Source organism: Artemia sp. Qi Xiang Cuo, chromosome 14 (genome assembly GCF_049724085.1).
Source record: "Artemia sp. Qi Xiang Cuo chromosome 14, ASM4972408v1, whole genome shotgun sequence".
Lineage (NCBI taxonomy): Eukaryota > Metazoa > Arthropoda > Branchiopoda > Anostraca > Artemiidae > Artemia > Artemia sp. Qi Xiang Cuo.
In genome coordinates, this window is record NC_142807.1 from 67,910,873 (window position 1) to 67,934,508 (window position 23,636).

General features: G+C 35.5%; 1 protein-coding gene across 1 annotated transcript in view; it reads left to right on the forward strand.

Annotated features, from left to right (window-relative positions):
• Positions 1–4,815, forward strand: part of Dph2 (Diphthamide biosynthesis 2) — a 28,874-nt gene extending 24,059 nt beyond the window's left edge. The window contains exon 5 of the mRNA XM_089100242.1: positions 524–4,815. Coding sequence (XP_088956368.1) covers positions 524–849 — 326 coding nt within the window. The 3' untranslated portion in view covers positions 850–4,815. The remainder of the gene's footprint in view (positions 1–523) is intronic.
• The last annotated feature ends 18,821 nt before the right edge of the window (positions 4,816–23,636 follow it).

Genomic DNA, 23,636 nt, shown 5'->3' on the forward strand with positions numbered 1-23,636 from the left:
TGCCCTAGGATGGATGGATTGACGATAGAATATCTATCAATAAGTGAAAATTACATCATTTTTATACAATCCTGAAAAAGGCTTATGCCAGCTTTGTCTCTCACTCAGACTATCTGTCTTGGCTTTTTCTTCAGTTAGCTATGGCTTGATGGTAACTTGATTTTAATTTAAACCATGGCTAGTTAAAAAACCCAAGACAAATAGTCTGAGTGAGAGGCGAAGCTGCCATAAGCCTTTTTCAGAATCTGTATAAAAATGATGTCATTTTCACTTATTGATAGATATTCTATCGTCCATCCTAGGGCAGAACTAAGTTAGATAGTCATAGAACTAAGAAATGATTGAGATTTTGAATCATACTTCCGAGCACATTGAGCAAACACAAAAAGCATCAGCTGTTTCTTACTCTAGATAATTACTAAACTGTCCTCAAATCAAACTATTTCAATTTGCTCCAGTGTATTTGCTTTGGGAGCTATCAATTTATCCTCCAAGACATTTAATCACATATTTTGCCTTTTAGGTGCTGCTAAATATGTTGATTCCACCTCCATCTCTGAACCTTACTCGGATTTGTCTCTTGTTACTGGCAAAATGAGGACTATTGGAATAGAAGGAAAATCGCCTGATCACAGTGTGTCACAAAATTTAACCATCCGTGATAATTATGTAGTGTCCACAGGAAGTGCTAGTGACTATTTAATATCTAGAACGTGGAAAGGACTAGAGCCAATGCTAGGGCAAACCCCTGTAACAAGTGCTAGTCAAGGTCAATCTGGAATAGCTTGGGGATATGAAGGGGAGGGAAATAAGGATACAGCTAGGGGCAAACCAGATGGACAAGAATAAAAGTAATAAAATCTTTTGTCTAGTTTTATTGAGGTTTATCATGACATTACTCATGTCTCTGGCCTTGCTGTTGTTTGAATATATTTTTTGTTTCATATTTCCATAGTTTTAATTGCGCGCCTATAATCTCTTTCTCCTCTCTCTCTTTCTTCCTTTCTCTTTGTTTTTTCTCTCTCTCTCTTCCCTTCTCTTTCTTTCCTTCTCTCTCTTTTCTCCCTCTCGACTTTCTTTTATGCACTGAATTCCTTTCTATCTAGTTTTCCCGGTCTTTTAGCCTTTCACCAGTGATAATATTATGCTAACGAGTTAGTTTGTTACATAGGATATTTTCGTGTAATTATTTTAGAGATTAGGAATATGGGACTCGAAGCTCGAACTCAGTTGGGGCCAGGAATGTGATTCCGGTGATGAGATTTTGCGAAAGTGTCTCCATTAAAATTCGAACGAACAAGAATCAGAAGGAGACTTAATTAATTTTGATCTTAAGTTCCCATTTTTAATAAGCTTGTTACAATTAACTTTTTTAATTTTGTCTGTTCAGTAGGCAATTACAACTAATGTATTGCGTTCAGTAGCGGCGATTGGAACCTATTAAGTTAATTATATGTCTGTTAGAACTCTAGAAGCTGCTATTTGTTTGTTTCTAGATAAAAATAGGTTTCACTGTATTTTTCTATCAGGATAAATCGAAAATATTTCCTGTGAGAACCTTTCTTAGAAAGTGCTATTAAGCTCCAACATTTTTTACTCTTAATTATTTTTTTTTCGTTTCAACTTTTTTCATTATATTAGACCATTAGACTTTGGTTATTTCTTTTAATTCTCGAATTTTTCTCGTAAAATTATTTTTGCTATCTAGACAGCGTTAAATAGAGCATAATAATTGCACTTATTCTATAAGTATTTACAATTACGTACTTACAATTGCGTACTTACACTTACGTACTTACATTACGTACGTATAATTACGTATTTACAGCTACTTACTTACAATACTGAACGCAGGGTAATAGACGTGCTTAAAAATGAAGCAAATAGTTGGGGCCTTTAAAGGTAAATACTCACTAGCTAAACTGGGAGGGTGTAATATTGTGAATTCTAGCAGGCGTGAAATCTCTTTCTAGGGATACTGGGGGAGGGGAATGACTTACAAGCTTCATTTGAACCCCACCCTAAAATACTGAATATTTAAAATCTACTGCGGGTTGAGCTTTTTCCTTGTCAGTGGCGTGGTAAGGGGGGGGCTCTAGTCCCTCCCCTCCCTTCCCAGAATTGGAAATCATCATACAAGTTTAACACTTACCATAGGCCTCTTTACGTCTGTAAGTTTCCAGTTGCTTAGCGGTTTTAAAACGACAATTTCCATAGTTGGAATTAGTAATGGAGAGTTAGCACTGAAATTCAAGGAAGTAAACTCATACAAACACCAAAAAAACTGTGAACTGAATACAGCTGAAATTATTTGCGGTGTCTGAATCAATAATATTGGAATGAAAAGGGCACATCAGTAATAACTTAGGATGTCCCATTGACCAAAAGGCAATATGGACATACCACTCCTGCTACTACTGCTACTACAAATACAACTATTACTACCAAGACTTCTACTACCACTAAGGCTAAGGGTATGAAGGTAAAAATTCTAGGGCACATTTAGGGGAATATTGAACCAAATCAAAACATACTCTGTGCATGCAGGTTGTCAAAAGGGCGTATCTCAGGAAAGGCTCAGGGTATTACGTTGGAACTTTCAGGGAATGGTCAATCGACGAAACGGCAATATTTGCACGCTTCTTTTACTGCTACTACTACCAGCTTCACTACAACTACTACTTCTATTGTGACTGCTACTAAGGCTAAGGGTATTAAGGTGAAATATTGACGGGAAAGTTGAACTAAATTAATACAAACTATGTGCAAACATGTTGTCTCAGGGGGGTTCAGTAATATCTTAGGAATGACTTAGCCTATTAAGTCATTTTTTTCTCAATCTATCGTTGAAATTTTCCTATCCCAGCTGTGCCCAAGTTCAAATTTAAATTCCATTATATTCCTTTTTTATTATAGGTTAATTTGGCACACGAAATTATACTTAATGCTAATTAAATAAATTTTTTTGTTGAAACTTTAACTTTATTTTTCGTAATCAAGGTACAAACAAATTTTTCATGTACAATACCACTGTATTATAAAATTGAGAATGGAAATAAATCAAAATTATGCTCATAAAGAAAAAACTTAAAGACCGTTTCTTACATGATTCAAGCTTCACAGATTTAAGAAAATTGTAGATTTGTGTTTTAATATTTGATGATTCGCATGCATAACTTAACTAAAAATTTGACTGGATACGAGTGGTAACTCGCTTGAATTTGAAGCAACGCACCTATTTAAAAGAATCGAAAAATGTTTATTCGGTATTCGTAGAAAAAAAAGTATGTTCTAATTAGATATTTCAAATGAGTGTTAAGAACTGAATTAAAAGACAAATTATATAGGTAAATGATTTACTTTTATACTTATTAAGTAGTATCAATTATGAAATAATTAGCTTTATTTTTGGTAACTAATTTTCTAGCTAGTTTTCAGATTACAGCACTAATTAAACGTGCAAATTATGAATATAAATAAATGAAATTAAGACCGGATGATATAAAAATAAGTATTATTTATAATATATAAATAAGGCCGGAAGGCATAAAAAAAAAGCTTTAATACTATTTCTTACATAATCCAAGTTTTGCTGACGCAAGTGAATTTGTCGATTCCGATCGAAAAGTCAAAAAACTGACCGAAATACTTGGACTGAACCGAGTGGTAACGCTGCTTAAAACAATTAAAAATAATTTTTATTTTGCTTTAGATAGATAGAATTAGATGGAGATTAGATTGATTGATTAGATAGTTGAAAGATTAGATAGTTGATTGATTAGATAGTTGATTAGATTGATTAGATAGTTGAAATTAGCAGTAAGAGCTGAATCAAAACGAAAATAAAATCTAAATGATTTTGCTTTATACCGTAGTTATTAATTAATAGTAATTAGAAGTTGTTAGCTTTATTCCTGGTAACTCATTCTCAAGCTAATTTTTTGATTATAATACTAATGTATTGTAAAAGTCGTCAATATAAATAGAAAAATTACTCGCGTAAAAGAAACTTCAAGACAATTTCTATCAGGATCTGAAGATCGTAGACGCATGCGAATTATTGACTCAGAATGAATTTTCCATGTTTCGCAAGCGAAAATCCATCAGAATATCCTGACTGAGTAGGAGTTTGCTCTTAAAAAGTTTCAAAAATTTCGTGCCGACATACTTAAATAATAAAAAGAAAATAACTAATCATCGAAAATTCTAACTAAATAGTTGAAATCAGTGTAAATGTTGTATTCAGGACAGTACAGAATAGCAATTATTTTTACTAATAATACCAATTATAAAGAACTAATTTCAAGTTAACGTTTCAATTATAATGGCAATGAAAACTAATCATATTTTACTTAAAGGTTAGATTGCTTCAATTGGTTTTAGAAAAACATTTTCAAAAAAAAAGACTTATGGAGATAAAATTAATCCTTTTTCGTTTAAAAATGAAAATGTCTTGATATTTAGAATCACAAAATAAACCTATCACCCTTGAAATGCGCCTAATTTCCTGAAAGTCAAAACTTTAAAGTCAAGAGTGATCAGAGAGCAAATGACCCCACGCCCATCATTTCCTCAAACACTTCCAATCAAAATTTTGACATAGCCGTTGGATTGGTAATCAGAGGCTCTAGTGTTCTTTTTAAGAGTCAAAGTGATCGGAGGGCAGCTACTCCCCCTACCCCCAAACACGTCATATTGTCCCGAAATGCATCTAACAGAAATTGTATCATATAACAAGGTTTTTAGGGTTGAAACAAACCCCAGATATCAGGGGCAAGGGTGGAGGTTATTCCCAGGGGGTATTTAAGGTTTTTATGGAAGGTTAGTTGTTTAGCCTTCGAAGAGGCTCATTTGGTTAAAAATTGGAAGTTCTAGTTCCTATTTAAGTGTCAAAAGTGATGGACGCACTTTAGCCCCCCCCCCCCCTCTTTTACAACCCCTCCTTTTACCAAACGCAACTGACCCCCTAGCGCCCTGGGGATAGGGTTGTAAGTTATTTTGTTAAGGCATATAAGGTTTTTATTGAATGGGCAGTCGTATAAACATCAGATGGGGCTTATTTGAATTGAAATTGGAAGTTATAGTGACCTATTTAAGGTTCAAAGTGATTTGAGAGCAAACAGCCCCCCCACTCTCAGCATTTGCCTTAACACCTCCAATCAAAATTTGGAGATAATAATTTTATTTATCGTAGTTGAAGGATTCGGAAATTATGTCTGTAAGGAAGACACCCCTTCCCCCCACCCTACAGCTCTCGGGAAAGAGTTGTAAGTTATGCCCATGGGGCATGTGTGGTTCTTATAGAAAAGGGTGGCCGTATATGCTTTGGAGGGGACTCATTTGATTTGTAGTTAGAAGTTCTAGGGTCATTTTTAAGAGTGAAAGTAATCAGAGCGCAGCTACCCCACACACACACAAACGCGTCGTGTTTTCCTGAGATGTATCCAATAGATATTTTGAGACAGTCTTTCTATGCAAAATAGTCCAAATACAATGCTTTTGAGGTTGATACAAACCGCCAGAGCCTAAGGGCGAGGGTTGTAAGTTATGCCCCTGGGGTATTTAAGGTTCTTATGTAAGGGATGGTTGTATAAGCTTTAGAGGTGGCTCATTTGGTTGAAATTGGAAGTTCTAGTTCCCTTTTAAGAGTCAATAGTGATGGAGGTCAAGTAGTAATAGCAATAGTAGCAGTATTTGTAGGAGTTGAAGCATTAGTATTATGATGCAAATATTATCTTTTGGCTAGTTCAACATCCCCCCTAACAAGCGTTGTAAGTTTTAATTTCACACTGTTCCTAAGATATTGTTTATATGCCCTTTTGACAACCTGCATACGGATGGCAGGTTGTCATCCGTACAACAGAAATATCTTCTGAAAATTCCACCTTCATAGGTTGTGGATTTTGAGCTAGTCAGAAGACACTGTGTTTATTCATTTAATGCTGCTTCTACGGTAACTGTAACTAACGATACTAATGGCATTAAGTTGGAACTTTTAGGGAACGTTTATGGGAAGTTTCAATAAACAAAAAACCTATATGCATGTAGGTATTGAAAAAGCATATAAGGACACAGGTAGCAATTCTCAATCATAGCTAGTAATATCATTGATAGCTTAAAGGAGCTAATTTGATTGAAAATTAAAAGTTATAGTGCCCTTTGAAGATTAAAAAATGATTGGAGGGCTATCAGCCCTCTTCTTTAGCTCATAATTGTCCAAACCCTTCCAATCAAAATTTTAAGACACCCATTTTGTTCAGCATAGCTGAATGGTCTAGTAACTATATCTCTAGGGTTATTGGGTAGGCCAACCCTTACAGTTATGTAATTTGGCCATTATGCTTAAAAAATAAATGTTGGTTTAAAATTAAATCAAAACACACTGTTTGCATGCTGGTTGCCAATAAGAGATCTTAGCAATATACCTAGAACGACTGAGGGTTTAATTTAAAATTTTCCGGGCTATTTCTATTACTACTTTTGTTCTTAAAATTTTTCTAAATCAAAAGAGTGTGATTGTATCCAGGCTGTGAAAGAGCATAGTTATAATTTTTTGGGAATGGTATTAACTTTTATTTATCAGGTCAACTACTATTAATTAAACACTACTATTTGAATTGAATGGAATTTATTTATAACCTGTTGAAATATATTGATGAACGGAGTATAAGAAAAAAGAAGAACAAAAGCAAAAGAAAAAGACGGATAATGACAAATAAAACGGAATTAAAACTCATAAAACAATCGCACAAGCATAGTAATAAACCAGAAAATGACAGCTCAAGCTAATGTGACAAGCACATAGACAAGCAAGAACTGAACAAAGATAAAACCTATGGAACAAGCACGTAAGCATAATAATAAACCAGACACCGATACAGCTTATATAATAAACACAAAAACAGAGAAAGTCAAAGGCATATTTTTTTAATATGGAATATCATGGGTATCCATTAATTGCCATATTGTCCGCTTCAATGCACTGCCCAATGGTAGCATTTGAGTCAGTTAAACTATATTTCCTATCGGCTCAAGGATCACATGCCCAGGGGGGGGGGCTGAGACGACATTTAGCATAACCGTAATAAATTCGTCAGAGTTGCTTTGATTCCGTTGCCGAAAAGGTATGCCAAAAAGGTGCAAGGTATAAAAAATTCGGGAGCGCATTTGAGTTATATAATTTAGCTAGCAGCTGGCGATTAAAACGAAGTTTATTGGAAACTATGCCACCGTAGGCACTGGACATCCGGCGCTGGAAATGGTGAATGAGAAGCTTTTTTAGTTGCTTTAAGGGAGTTACCGATTGGGAGGCCAGGATAATTCATTTCCAATTTAGGAGCAACCAATGCTCCATTAAGATCAATATTAAATCTTTGGGGAACTGGGCCCCAGTTGAATTGTACCACTTCTGACTTTTCAGCGTTAAATTTAAGATTTATTTTTGAATACTCTCGACTCAAAATGGAAAAATTTTTTCTCAAACGTCAATACTGTTCGGCTGGGGTTAAGGAGATCGTCCACGTAAGCAATAAGAGACACATCTATCCCTTCTAAAATACAGGAAGAAACTGCCTGAGATTGTGCGTCGAGAATACAGTTGTTAAACACAATTGGGGATGTAAGGGCGTCTTGCCTTACTCCGCGACGAACTGCTATGGTTATCTTTGTAATTATTCCATGAGGCAGATTCACAGTGACAGTTAAATCATTATACATATCATACAAAGCACGAATAACACAGGTACTGACCTCGCGTTTATACAATTCAGTGAGGATATGCGCGTGAATTATCGAATCAAAAGCACGACTGACATCATGACTCCCTAGAATAAGCGGCTCTACAGATTTATCAGCATCAATCAAGACCGACGACAGTGCCGTTAGTGCATGAGCCCACCCTATTCCTTTCTGGAACCCAAATTGGTGTGGGGGCATATAACATTTATCAACCAGCTCAGGCATTGTCAACTTCTCAAAAATTTTACAAAAAGTTGTAGCTACCGTTATTGTCTGATATGATGAGCACTCATTTAGGGGTTTATTTTTTTTAGGGACAAGAGTAAGACGGCCAGTTGAAACCGAGCCAGGAACTATTCCTTTTGTAAACACCATTTGGAAAAGTAGGGCAAGGTGGGAAAAAAGAAAAGGGGTTCCATATAGGAGGTGTTTGGCGCAAACGTGATCTGTACCTCTTGAAAAACGTTTCTTAATTTTACGAATTATATTATAAACATCCGAAACTGATACAGTAAACATTGATTTGTCCCCTATCGAAAGTATCTTTTCGAGTGTAACTTTGGAGGGATTTCCTATTAGTGGATCTGGTTCTGAAACTCTCTGGAGAAATGTTCCCATAGTTCGGGAGGGATATTAAATGACTGGTTTAGCTTTTGTTTATGTGTTAAATTTTTTCCACAAAAGTCCTGGGTTATTAAAAAATTTTTCAGAAAAATTGGAACGAATAGTAGCTCTATGTTTATCTAACTCTTTTGAAAAAGGCGTTTGCTGGATAAACGGATCTGGTTTACGATACCAGTTCTGGGACGGTCGCAATCTATCCAGATACTTAGCCAGAATTTGGCCCTATTACAAGCCTCAACAAGTAAAGAATTCTGGAACCAGCCCTTCACTTGGAATCTGACTCGTATTTTAGAGCGAGGGGCAAACTGCTTTTCTGCTTGTAATAAAGCATGTGAAATAAGTGACGCATATATATTTAAGTTAATACGATTTTCATTAATTGAAGACGGAATCTAATTCTGGAGAAGCTCAAATGGTATTTTTATCTTTGCGAGAATATTATCAATACAATGCTGGTACTGGGGTATATCAATATTCCATTTTACCACAGTACGCCACTTAGAATCTTGGATTACCCGTGCATGGTTAAATGGAGCCATAATACTGAAAGACAACAGCAAATGGTCAGATACTACAAAATCATTAAGTACGCTTACACTTACTGCACGACTGGCAATACTACCGGAAACCAGCACATGATCATGGTTCGACACTGATCCTGAGGGGTGTATATATGTGAAATCAGCAGATTTTGGTAAGAGAGCACTTTCATTTGGAATCAGGCTAAGGAGCAGAGCCGTACGTGGATTATCACTTTTCAATAGGTCACAATTAAAGTCCCCCAACAGAACACAATGGAGGTGCGAGGTTCTGATTTGACTCAAACATTTACCCAATTTTCCGAACTCCGTTTCAGAATTTTCGTCTCTGTAGTCTGTTGGCAGGTATACATTAACAATGACAGTATCACCCATTTTAATTGCAACGAAATGGTCAGATTCTGCAGACAGTTCGGAGTTAGCATGTCGATCTCTTATTTTGGAAAATCCACCTGAGAGAAGGCCCCGTTTCCTTGGCCTTTTTGCGGCTACAAAGTGGAGTACATGTGATTACACTAAATCCAGTAATTTCATATTATCAGCAGAGAGAAAATGTTCCTGTAAGCATATAATTTCTTTAGTAAGGCAAAGTTGTTCCACCACGGTGATTTTTGCACTGAGATTACCATTTACGTTCCATGACAAGACGCTCTTTTTAATATAAGGCTCAACTATTTCGAACAGAATGGCTTTTTGGTTTTGATTTTTGTGTCGCGATTTTCAATATCATGAGTTTATGTTGGTAAAAATTGCTTGAAAAGTTTATCCAGCATATAAACAGCAGGCCAAACTATAAATTCTTTAAGGAAAACCAGAAAGATTCAAACAACTATTTTCTCTTTCCCTGAAAAAGACTATGTCCGTATAAAACGAACAGAAATTAATTAAAAAAAAGCTTTTTCCACAAAATTAGTTTTCCAAGAAAGAAGTAAAGGACTCCATTAAACATAAAATGAACAAAAAAAGAATCGAATAATCTACCAAGCGTACAACTACAACAAATCAGTATCAATAAGTAAATGAAACCCAAGACGAACAGAAATTAAAATAAATAACTGAATCAAACTTAAAACGAGCAGAAATTAATATGAGGAGGGTTCTAAGCCCCTATGTTTTATAAAAGCTAGAACTTAATTTGTAGGCTACTTTACTGAAAAAAATTCTTTTAAATGTTTTAACTTTTTTAACTTTAATAAATCAAAAAATTATCACGATTTTAAGGAATAAATATCAGTTATTTATATTAAACTGACAATGCACATTCATTTGATTTTTTTTCAGTAAAGTACAAATTATATACCGGCTTTTAGAAAGCATAGGGATTTTGAACCCTACTCATATAAATTTCTGATCGGTTTGAGTTTGACTCTGTTATTTATTTTAATTTCTGTTCTTTTTGGGTTTCATTTATTTATTGATTCTTTTTTTGTTCTTTTTCGGTTTAATTGAATTATTTACTTTTTTGGAAACTTTTTTGTGGAAAAAGTTTTTTTTAATTAATTATGGGTAAAGGAGAATAGATTGCCAGAAATTGCTCTTTTGGGCCATCCTTCTTAGGCAAAGTAAAAAGCAGGTCGTCCTGAAATCGGATTGGGAGAGGTCATAAGAAGAGAAATTAGCACTTCATTGGTGGGTTAAAGAGCGAAAAGTTGAATACATTGGGATGTAGGAGGAGCGTGCGCAGAAGCGTTGACCTCAGGTGGTTTGGTGCTGCAGTGAGTTGTCAGTTGTAGCAGTAGTAGTAGTAGTAGTTTCACTTTATAAGTAGTTTACGTGAATTAACGTTTACTTTTTTTGTGTTTTCTTTTCATATGTAAATACTTGCAATAGCATTAAATATGAAAATTAGGCGTACGACGCCGAGTTTTAGGGAGGTTGAGTATTGGTCAGAAGAGGCTTGATAATTCGTTGACATTCTGAAAGCCTATTACTAAATTTGTGAATCTCGGATTAGATTCTATGGCAAAGAGCTTTGTTTGATGTAGAAGAGGGTGTGGAGTAAAGTTGTATACTCTCGCTGTTTCTTTTCACTTACTGTGTCGAATGGATCCTTTACCACGCCTTCTGGATATCTGAAGGTTTAGTTGTTGATAGAAACATCAGCTTTACGGACTTAGATTATACAGACAATGTAGATCTTGTCGCGCTGAAACCATACACAACCTAGCGAATGCTTGACGAAGTGGCACACTTCTCAGCCAATCTTAGTCTACAATAAATTTGTCGATTCCTAAGAGCGATCAGATCAAGAGCACTCAACCAGTCATTGCTCAGCTCTGCAAGTATCTGTAGATTCGTCGAGAAATTAGCTTGCGAACAAAGTTCAGCATGTGCAAGTCGTTAGTAACGTCAGTCAAAGTCTGGTGTCGAACCTTGGCCCCTCAGTGCAGCTCAGGGGTAGCATCTGAAGTCTTTGAATACCATCATCTTTGTTCAATCGCACATACCCCGCAATCCCATCAGATTTTGAATGTTGAAGCTCGCCAATGTAGCTAGAACATCGACAGAATGTCTATCATCATCAGGCACCACTGATTCCACAGACTCGCCATACATTACCTAGAAGACTGCTTCATTAAAAAAAATAATGTTTGCCAAGCCTTTGTCAGCATGACATTTTAACCAACCAGACAACGAAGACAATTAAGGAATGGGTGGATGCTAGTGAAACAAGTTCTGGAGTCAGCTGGAGTTGCCTCCACATTCAAGCACAGCTAGGAGTAATACTGGCTGAAATTTGACGCAAGATTTGTAGAAAACTCGAACGTAAAGCTTTTTTCAGGTTTCAGGTGAGGTGAAGACCCTAGTCTTGCTGCAAGTACAAGTAGAAGTATTTTTATAAGTACGTTAGTGTCCTCCATTTCTCTTCATTATGTATTTATTTTTTCAAAATATCTTAATAGGTTACCCAGCTTATGCTGACAACGTTATGCTCGTAAGACGAACTGACTCTGGTTGGCTAAATATTTAACCACCTTAGTTTCAGCTTTAATAAAATATGATTGTTTGAACTGGTTACATGGAAATTTACCCAATGGTATACATCTTTAAAAATTAAGAAAATCCAAAATTCAGTTTTCTATGAAAAAGGTCTCCATACGCAGCTGTGAAGTTGTTGGTAGCAGCAGGTCCTAAATTTAGAGCAAGAAAACGTGCGTGAAAAAAAGCTAAAAGTCCGTGGTATTACAAAGCTTTTAGTGCAAAATGGTGTAAGACAAGGTTGGTCACTTAGGTGAACTTACTGTATTTTTGAGTAAATTGGGAGGGAGGGAATTCAAAGTAAGCAGATGATTTTTAGTGAGTAAAACGTATTTTCGCAATTTTGGTGCCACCGTGGAAGGGGTGCCCCATGACGGAAGAACACTCTTAAAGACGGCTATGCAGTTGATTAGTAATGGTAATTAGTTGTAAAACGCTCAAAAATCATATCTTTTGAATTTTTATCCGCTAAAACTTATAGATTAATTGAAAGATTTTAGATTTGTTGGTTTTTACATGTAGGTGGTACATAAATACACTTACACTGAAAGGAGAGGAGGTGCTATTGTTAAGAAAAATACACAGCACAAAACAACTTAAGAAGGTGTAGCTTTCCTTTGAAGGTGTTATTACCTTGGAGGATCGACTGCTTGTTAATGTTTGTATTTTGACGGACAAGAAACTTTTCTGACTTTAACTAGTATATTTTGCTTATTCATTTTCACGATTCAGTGTGGATTCAGTTTGACAACAGTAGTGAAAATGTGAAACTGCGTTCAATACTTCATTAATTCGAAACAACTAATATAAAATTTTTCGAGAATCTCAGCTTTGGGGTATTAACAGATCTAAGGTGGGTCCAGAAGACAAAAAAAAGGTTTCATTTTAGTGTCCTTGCTACTTTAACGCAAATTTTTCCAAATGAACCCAGTCGAGAGAAATCTTATCCACTGGTTTCAAATTGTTTCACTTTTTTTCACGTTGAAAAGCTGAAGTGGCTCTGTATTTCTTCCCGAAATAATCTTTTCAATATGTTCCTGGCTTTTCAGTAGCACAATATAAATTTAAGAATTTCATACTGAAAATTTGTCCTGATCAGGTGACAGTTATGCTGGTTTCACAAAACCGTACATAATTTTCTATGCTAAGTGACTAGGGTACGTTACATTAAGTACAAATTTTCATGCTTAAACACGCCCTATCAGACTAGGGCCAACGTAATAAAATCATCAAAACCATCTTATAAAATCATCACAATCAACATAAAGAAACTATTCAAAAAATAGAAACATGGAGATAGTGATTCAAACTCTGATCTAGCATGAAAGATTTCCCATGGAAATCTTACCAATTTATTTTCAAAATCTATTACTTGCTCATCCAGAAATTCCGTTTCGTTGCTGCTATGTTGAAATTTCTAAAAGTGTAGCATAAACTTGCGTAATGTAAATCCTAACTAGAATTTGGTCCGTAAGATTACATCTTTTTTTTTCTTTTTTTTTCTTGCCAAGTAATTACCTCTAAAACATTATAAGGTAATATAAAGTTTTAAGTTATGCTATGTTAAAAATTTTCACAGCATAGTTTGGAAGAACCATTATAATTAGTTCTAGTGAGCCTGTGTATCAATTGCTCTATTTTCATAACCGATAATATGTTTTGGCTGCATGTTCGTTCTTACCTTGTGTCTTTTTTCCTTTTTTCTCCTTTTTGTTACTCCTCCAGTTGGTTACATTATTTGCTCTTTTTTTACTGCTTGTACAATAGGTTATAAATCAAGAAGTAAATGTATCCATCGCGATAATCATTTTATAGCGATTCCAAATATAAAGAATCCATTAATTTTAAGGCTGTCTCAGAAGGTATTAATATTCAAAAAATTGTTTAATTTGCGAAAAGAAGGGACATTCCGAAGAATAATGGTGCTCTAAATGAAGATTACTTCATCAAATTCTGCATATATGAGAATCCTGGACAAGTGGTCAGAGCTCGATAAAGGGCGATTGGAACGATTGGGCCCGATCGGGCTTCGCGTTGGAAGGGGCCCCGCCCTGGCATCAAAATGAACAATTTTTTCGACATTGTGAAATAGCCTATTCTTTAAAAATCCAGTAAGCGTGATTTTGAAGAGAGATCATTTTCCTGGCTAAAACCAATAAAAAAACTATCTGTTATCAACCATGAACTGGGATAGATTTATTGGTTGAGCAATTATATCTATTGAAAGTGAAGACTCGAGGAAATTAGATTTTTAATCAGGTTTAGAAGAATTTATAAAACAAAAATTTTAAAAATATGTTTATTCATGTATTCATAATCGATGTGAGCGGGAATCAGAACGTGTCAAACATGAAAGTGACTTTAACATCACTGTTGTTCATTAAACAGATCTCTATAATGTTCAAGAACCCCACTGGCAATGAAGAAAAAATAAGAAAAAAAAGGACGCATCAGTGCTATCCATGCAAATAAGTGAATTTCCTTGTATTTCAAGATTTGGGGGATTAAAGTTTTCTGTATGAGGTTTTTGGCAATGGCGATTTCAATGGTATACTTTTCGTTTCATCCAAGTTCATTTTCGAGGGTTTTCCGACTATTTTTTGGAATTCCCTTAAGTTTGTTTTCAAAATAACGTTTTACTGTTAAGAATAATCGAAATAATACTTGCTGTTCCTGATCTAGCTGTAAATGGGAATTTTTCTCACCAGGCAGTTTTTTTGAAGCTTTTTAAAAATTTTGTTTATTTTGGGCAGTGGTTTGTTCTTTACTAGGTGGCCCCTACTAGGCCAACCATGATTTGTTTATTCCAACCAGACAAAACAAAAAGCATTTTTTTGTCTATTCAATACACAGTACAAATACTAAGGATATATCAGATTTGTTCAGAACTTTGAAGGAAAAAGAACCAGAGACAACAAAAGGTTTTTTGGCATCCAGAAATAATGTTAGTTTATTAACTATGGAACTGTGAATCATGTTGTATCCAAAAAAATCGTGATAACACAATTTGATAACTGCACTGTGTAGTATTTCACTATCGTTTTTGCTATTCCTTCCTCTGTAAATGAAGACCCTAATATAGGGGGTAGCTAGCTCTAATAGGAGATGGTAGCCATAGACACCAACAAGGAAAAATCTCACCGAACCCTCGGAATAAAGGAGACAATGCAAAACTTCATTTTGGGACCTTGACCGTTGGGTTATACCCCTGTTTTTGTTCTTTCCTCTTTAAATAAAGACGCTAATATAAGGGTAACTAGCTCTAATAAGAGATGGTAGCCATAGACACCGACAAGGGAAAATCCCAACCACCTCTCGGGATAAAGGAAACCATGCAAAACTTCATTGTGGGACCTAGACCACCCTTTAATGCCCCCACCCTGTTTTTGTTCTTTCCTCTTTAAATAAAGACTAATTAGCTAGCTGTAATAAGAGATGGTAGCCATAGACACCGACAAGGGAAGATCCCAACCACTCTCGGGATAAAGGAGACGGTGCAAAACTTCATTTTGGGACCTAGATCACTATGTAATACTCCCACCCTGTTTTTGTTCTTTGCTCTTTAAATAAAGACTAATATAAGGGTAGCTAGCTGTAATAAGAGATGGTAGCCATTGACACCGACAAGAGAAAATCCCAACCACCCCTCGAGACAAAGGAGACGGTGCAAAACTGTATTTTGGGACCTCGACCACTGCGTAATACCCCCACCCTGTTTTTGTTCTTTCCTCTTTAAATAGAGGAAAATAAAGACTAATATAAGGGTAGCTAGCTGTAATAAGAGATGGTAGCCATAGACACCGACAAGGGAAAATCCCAACCGTCCGTCGGAATAAAGGAGACAATGCAAAACTTAATTTTGGGTCCTATACCAGCCCTGTAATACCCCCACCTTGTTTTTGTTCTTTCCTCTTTAAATAAAGACTCTGATTTAAAAGACTCTGATATTTCCCTTGACATCGACAAGGGAAAATCCCAATCATCCTTCGGGATAAAGGAGACGATGCAAAACTTCATTTTGGGACCTAGACCATTGTGTAATACCCCCACCCTGTTTTTGTTCTTTCCTCTTTAAATAAAGAGTAATATAAGGGTAGCTAGCTCTAATGAGAGATGGTAGCCATAGACACTGACAAGGGAAGATCCCAACCACCCCTCGGGATAAAGGAGACGGTGCAAAACTTAATTTTGGGCCCTACACCACTGTGTAATTCCCCCACCCTGTTTTTGCTCTTTCCTCTTTAAATAAAAACTCTAATATACGGGTAGCTAGCTCTAATAAGAGATGGTAGCCGTAGATAACGACAAGGGAAGATCCCAACCACCCCTCAGGATAAGGGGGACAATGCAAAACTTCATTTTGGAACCTAGACCACTGTGTAATTCCCCAACCCTGTTTTTGTTCTTTCCTCTTTAAATAAAGACTCTAATATAAGGGTAGCTAGCTCTAATGAGAGATGGTAGCCATAGACACCGACAAGGGAAGATCGCAACCACCCCTCGGGATAAAAGAGACGGTGCAAAGCTTAAATTCGGGCCATAGACCCACCCTCTAATACCCCCACCCTGTTTTTGCTCTTTCCTCTTTAAATAAAGACTCTAATATAAGGGTAGCTAGCTGTAATAAGACAAGATAGCCATAGACACCGACAAGGGAAAATCCCAACCACTCCTCGGGATAAAGGAGATGGTGCAAAAGGATAAAGGCGATGGTGCAAAACTTCATTTTGGGAGCTAGATCAATGTGTAATAACCCCACCCTGATTTTGTTCTTTCTTCTTAAAATGAAGACTCTAATGTAAGGGTAGCTAGCTCTAATAAGAGAGGGTAGCCATAGACACCGACAAGGGAAAATCCCAACCATCCCTCGGGATAAAGGAGACAATGTAAAACATCATTGGGACCTAGACCACTGTGTAATACTTCAACCCTTATTTCTTGTTGGATTTGTAGTAAACTAGGGTATCCTCATTTTAAGAAAGATGAGATGAAGATTCCTTCCCTCTGATTGTTTAAAGTGCTTTAATTGACTACCATCCTACTAATTCATTGTAGCATAAATTGTGTTGATAGCAGCCACAGTTCCTCATTTCATAATAACGCTCATCTGTGACTACTTGTGACTGTCAGTACTTGTTAATGCTTGCGTCTGTGACTGCTTGCGACTCCAAATACTTGTGACTCTGACTAATTATTACTCTAACTACTTGTATTGCGACTTTAACCACTTGTGACTGCGACTAATAGGAACTGCGATTGCGACTATATACAACAGTAACTACAGCAGCTACTTACGTTTATTGCTACTTACAAATGCAACTTCACTTGTACTACTTGCAATTGTAATAAAACCCGCAACAATAATAAAGGCTGAGTCGAAAATATTCCCGGAGTCAAGAGGGATTATACATTAGTTCTTACACGATACCCCTTCCCCCTGCTCCCCAACACTCATTCTATATTTATCTGAAGATTCAATGAGAGCTAAGATATTTGGGCTTTACAATACACTCTTTAAGTCATCTGGATACCCCCCACCCCATCTAAACAATGACCAAGCGCCCTCCCTTCATAATATATTATGCGTATTTATACATCACTGCATATGTTTGTATGAAATATCAAGCGCGTTAATTTATTGAAATTAAGCTTTAAAATAAACTTCAGAAAAATTTTTCGGCAATACGAAGTGACCTCTTATCGCTTAACACCCTTTTTCAGCTTAGTCTACATGAAGGGAGATGAGAAATTAATTCTACCCCCCCCCCCTCCCACACACACACACACATCCCTCATGAAGAGAAGAGTTAGAGAAGTGGGCATTGAAATGCTATATTTTAGGCATCTTGCACCCCACCCCTTACGCAATGATCTACAGCCAATCCTCCATAATAGCTGATGTGCTATTAGACATCACTGAAAATAATTATATTAAAAATTAAGTGAATCAACTTGCTTGAATCAAGCAATTTTTCCTTTTTGTTTTGCTAATAAATGTTCGCATTTTTCACTGCTTACCCCTTGAATGTTCCAGTGCACTATTTTGAAGTTCGTTTTATATCCATGGCCCAACTTATCCTATGTATCTACTTCCGAACGACTGCCAGAACCCGAGCCCCAACTTTTCACTTTTGTCCCTGGCCCAGATGGCTGATCGTATAGCATATAGTTTTTATGTTCCCATTTCAATCCTTTTTAGTAATTTTTAATCACTGCCTTAACCTCCTCTTTGCCTGGAGTTTCACTTGCAATTTTTTGCGGGATATCAACATATTCAAATCTGGTTTATAAGGCTGGGGGTATTGATCTTGTTACCCAAATATCCACTGGCTTGACGCCATTTTTAATTAGAACGTTCTTTCTCGTTAAAAGCTTTTTCCTCGCCTCCCTCACTGCCTGCGGAGCATCATCAGTTATGAAATCCTTCGCAAAAAATTACTTGTATTTTGTTTTTTAATCTTTCGCGTTTTTAAAAATCATTATTCTGTTTTCCAAATTCTCTTTTTCCATCCGTGTATTTTATTTTCCTTTATTTATATATTTTACATCCTATCTGAAGTCCAGGGCCATTTCCATACCATCCGTTATTAACTCCTCAAATCCCGTTTTTGCTTCTTTTTCATCGTTCACTCCCATGTTCCAAATAAAATGTTCTTTTGCCTTTTCCTACTTTCTACTTTCATCAGGCTTACCTATACTCCACTCAACTCTTTTGACAATTGGGCACAATATTTCTGCATTGCGGATATTGTACTTTTTACAGTATTTGTGTCTTTTTCAGTCTTACTCATTCTCGGCCCCAATACCGCCAGCTCTTTATAGGACCCCTCTAGCATACCGAGACTAGATTCTATGGCTTTTACAGAAGAACTCGGGACATGTAACGATATCGAATTACACTGTACCACTGTTAAAATCGTCGATACATTGTCAGCTAGTTATCTTATACTGACCTCTTTAACTTTCTGTGACTCCATTGAAGAATTCGAAACAGAGGAGTCTGAAACGGAAATGTTAGCAGAATGACTCTGTTCACTTTGTTTTGCCACCTTCCTTTTTCTCGGCATCTTAAATCCAAATTCACGTTACTTTTTCACCAATCTCTGAGCAAAGAGTAATTTGCAGCTCCTGAACAGCCGGGGAATTCAAGCTAGTCCGTATATTCTTTCGTGAAACTTAGTTTGTCATGATATTTTTCTTCGTGAAACATGATGTATGCTGATGTTTGTTCATAAAACTTACTGAATGTAGATTATTTCTTAAAGGAATTTAATTTATCTTGATTTATGTCTTGGAGAAACTTGTTATATTTTTATTTCTTTATCAAGAAACTTGTTGCATCTTGATTTTTCTCTTCGTGAAACTTGTACATTGATTTCTCTCCTCGTGAAACCGGTTTTGTTTCTGGAACTTGTTGCGCGCTGATTTCTGTTCGTGAAGCTTAATTTTATCTTGAGTTTTTTCCTCGTGAAACTTTTTGTAAGTTCATTTGTTCTTTCGTGAAAATTGATGTATCCTGATATTTTTATTAGTGAAACTTGTTGCATGTTGGTTTTTTCTTCGTGAAACTGGATGCTTGCTGCTTCTTGTACGGGAAACTTGTTGCGTGAAGATTATTCCTTCAAGAAACTTAATGTATCTTGATTTATGTCTTCTAGAAACTTGTTATTTTTTATTTCTTCTTTATAAAACTTGTTACATGTCGATTTTTCTCTTCATGAGATATGTACATTGATTTTTCACCTTGTGAAACTGGTTTTCTCCGTGGAACCTGTTGCTTGCCGGTTTTTTGGAATGAAACTTAATTAATCTTGATGTTTTTCTTCGTGAAACTTATCGTATGCTGTTTTATTCTTTCGTGAAGCTTAATATATCACGATAGTTTTCATCGTGAAACTTGCTTCTTATTCATTTTTTCTTCAGGTAACATGGTGCAGGCTGATTTTTGTGTCTAAAACATTTTCCATGTGGATAATTTCCTCAAAAAACTTAATGTATCTAGATTTATATTCTCGACTAACTTTTTATATTTTTATTTCTTTTTCATGAAACTTGTTGCGTGCTGATTTTTTTCTTCGTAAAACTTGTATATTGATTTTTCTCCTCGTGAAACCGTTTTTGTCCGTGGAACTAGTTGCGGGCTGATTTTTGTCCGTGAAACTTAATTTATCTTGATATTTGTCTTCGTAAAACATATTTAATGTTGATTTATTCTTTTGTTAAACTTAATTTATCATGGTATTTTTTTCGTAAATCTTGTTGCGTGTTGATTTTTTTCTACGTGAAACATGATGCATGCTAATTTTTGTTCGTGAAACTTGCTAAATGTGGATTTCTTGTTCACGAAAATGAGTGTATCATTATTTGTGTTTTCGAGAAACTTTTTGTGTTTTTATTTCTTCTTAATAAAACCTGTTGCATGTCGATTTTTCTTTTGGTGAAACTTGCACATTGATTTTTCTCATCGTGAAACGGGTTTTTCTCGTGGAACATGCTACAATCTAATTGTTGTTCGTGAAATTTAATTTTACCTTAATATTTTTCTTCGTGAAATATGTTGTACGTTGATTTATTCTTTCGTGAAAATTAATTTATCATGATATTTTTCTTCGTGAAACTTGTTGTATGTGGTTCTTTCTTCGTGAAACTGGATGCATCCTGGTTCTTGTACGCAAAACTTGTTGCATGTGGTTTATTTCTGCAAGAATCTTAATGTATCTTGATGTATGTCTTCAAAAAGCTTGTTAGATTTTTATTTCTTCTTTATAAAACTTGTTTCATGTCGATATTTCTCTTCGTGAGATATATACATTGATTTATCTCCGCGTGAAACCAGTTTTGTTCATGGAACCTATTGCGTGCTGATTTTATCTTGAATTTTAATGTATCTTGATATTTTTCTTTGTGAAACTTATTGTATAATTATTTATTCTTTCGTGAAACTTAATTTATCATGATTTTTTTCTTCGTAAAACATGTTGCTTGTTGGTATTTTTTTCGTGAAACATGATGCATGCGGATTTCTGTTCATGAAACTTGTTGCACGTGGATTATTTCTTCAAGAAACTTAATGTATTGGATTTAGTTTATCGAGAAACTTGTTATATTTTTTATTTCTTCTTCATGAAACCTGTTGACTGTCGATTTTTCTCTTCGTGCAACTTGTACGCCATTTTTCTTACGTGCTACTAGGTTAGGTTAACCTAACCGACCTAATCTACACACCGGCCACCATGGCTCACCATCTAACCTTACCTACAGTGTGTATATTATGTCGGTTAGGTTAGGTGAGGTTAACCTAGTAGCATGTAAGAAAAAAGGTGTACAAGTTTATGAAGCCCAAATCTACATGCAACAAATTTCATGAAGAAGAGATAAAAAATATAACGGGTTTCTCGAAAACTTAAATCAAGATTCATTAATTTTTGTGTAGAAATAATTCACATGCAGGAATTTTTACGAAAAAAATCAGCATGCATCATGTTTCACGAGGAAAAAACAACAAGCAACAAGTTTCACGAAGAAAAATATCATGGTAAATCAAGTTTCACGAAAGAATAAATCAACATAAAAAAGGACGCAAATTGGATTTAACTTTGAATTTAATTGGTTTGTAAAAAGTGTATTTGTTAGACAGTGAAGATATTGAGAAACATTGAATTGGCTTGGGATTATACACCTTGGATTACGTCATTTAATTATGACAAAAAAAGAAAATAGGCCAAAGACAATGAATCAAGCTCTGATTGAGTAGTAGATCAGGTGTCTTTACCGCTTGCCCTGAGGAGTGGAATGAAATGCAAATAGTTGATTAGTTGAATTTTGAAAACTCTACAGAGTATTCCTGAAAGTTGGTTGTGATTCCTGAAGTAGCGTCGGTATTCAAACGCTGTTGGAAATTGTCGGTGCAGGAGATAGGGGTGTTAGCCGTGCCCAAATTAACGGTGGCTTAGCGAACTGCACGTCCGCATCGACGTGGATAAATTATAGGTGCCAAAATAGGTAAGAGAGATTACATATTTTATTTTATTTGCACTTGCCATGGGGCGAAAAAGGAAGATTGCTAAAACTGTCCAAGTAGGATCCCAGTCTGCTGAGAACAGTTTGTTGAATTCGACCGTTTCATCTGAAGGGAATAACGATGTCGCTTCACTGAAGACCCTGGTGGATGATTTTGCTAAGATGCTAACAATAATTACTGAAAATGGTAAAAAACTAGACTCTATAAACAATATCATAAAAATGTTAGAAAATCGTATGGTATCAGTGGAAAATACACAGTCTGAGCTAAAATCAGAAGTTAATACTACGAGTTTGCGTGTTACACAGCTTGAATCTGATGTTCTAAGCTTAAGAAATCAAATGACAATTATCGCTACGCTAGTGCAACGAAAAAGTATGAAACTAGGAGTGCAGATCTGTCTCGTCGGCTTATGGCATCTGAGTATCGACATACAGAGACGAATTTTATTGTTTGGAATGCTCCCTGCGAAAATACCACCCAAGCCGAAACGTTTTTTTACCAGTTGGGTTTGGAGGGTCTAGGTCTGTCCAAGGTCCCGAGGTTTCGAGTTGTTGGTAAGGTCCATAAGGAGCAACCGTATTTTAAAGTTGATGTTGGTTCTCGAGATGCGAAGGTCAGTGTGCTTAAGAACGGAAAGAAATTAAAAGGTAAGGTTATTAGACACCATAGAAATGTATCTGTTAGCGATGATGTACCAATATCAGTTCGTGAAGCTCGAAGGAAGTTGTATGTAAAGAAATCTAGATTAAATGCTATAGGAGTTTCATCATGGGTTTCCAATACAATTCCACCATATATACAGATCGACCGTGGTGGTGTGGCGGCAAAATTTGGTTACGATGAGCCTATCCCTGATTTATGTTACCAATATATGGTTATATCATGAATGGTTAATTAAGATTTTGTTAAGATATTTTTTTTTTTTTTTTTTTGTATTTGTTTTTATGGAAAAAAAAGAAAAGTTGTTCTTTTTTCTCATTTATTTAGTTTTTGTTAGAATGGGTAAGTGGTAGAAACAGGTTGAGCATTGTGTTTTCTTCAATTATAATTTTCTGGAATTCAGTAATGGAAACAGTAAACCTGTATTGTGACAGGCTAGTGTTAGTGACAATTTTTTCACTTTTTTTGTATTCGTTTGTTTATTTATAAAATTTTGTTAATATGTTTCTTTTTATTTTTAGGTTATTTTGTGTTTTTTCTGGAGCTTCAATTACGTTGGAAACGGGACCACCGACCCTCCGAGTTATAGTAAGTTATTCAGTTGGTTAGGTTTGGTTGCAACTACCCTCCTTTTCTTTTATATATATATATATATATATATATATATATATATATATATATATATATATATATATATATATATATATATATATATATATATATATATATATATATATATATATATATATATATATATATATTTATAAAAAATGGTAATTGTTTGTAATGATCGTTTGGATTGGCTTGAGAATAATCCATTGAGTGTTTCGGATTTAGGATTAGGGGTACTTCACAGGGATTTTGATATGGGGGTAGATGATGTTTTTCCGAAGGTTAATTATAAGTGCCCAGTTGATTTACATACTAGACTGGCACCGGATAAACTTGGCATTTTTCATTTGAATTGTCAGGGGTTAAATAGTACATTGGATTATTTGTCGGAGCTGTGTATGCTATCTGATTTTCATATTCTTGCACTTACTGAAACATGGTTAATGAATAATAAGTCTGGA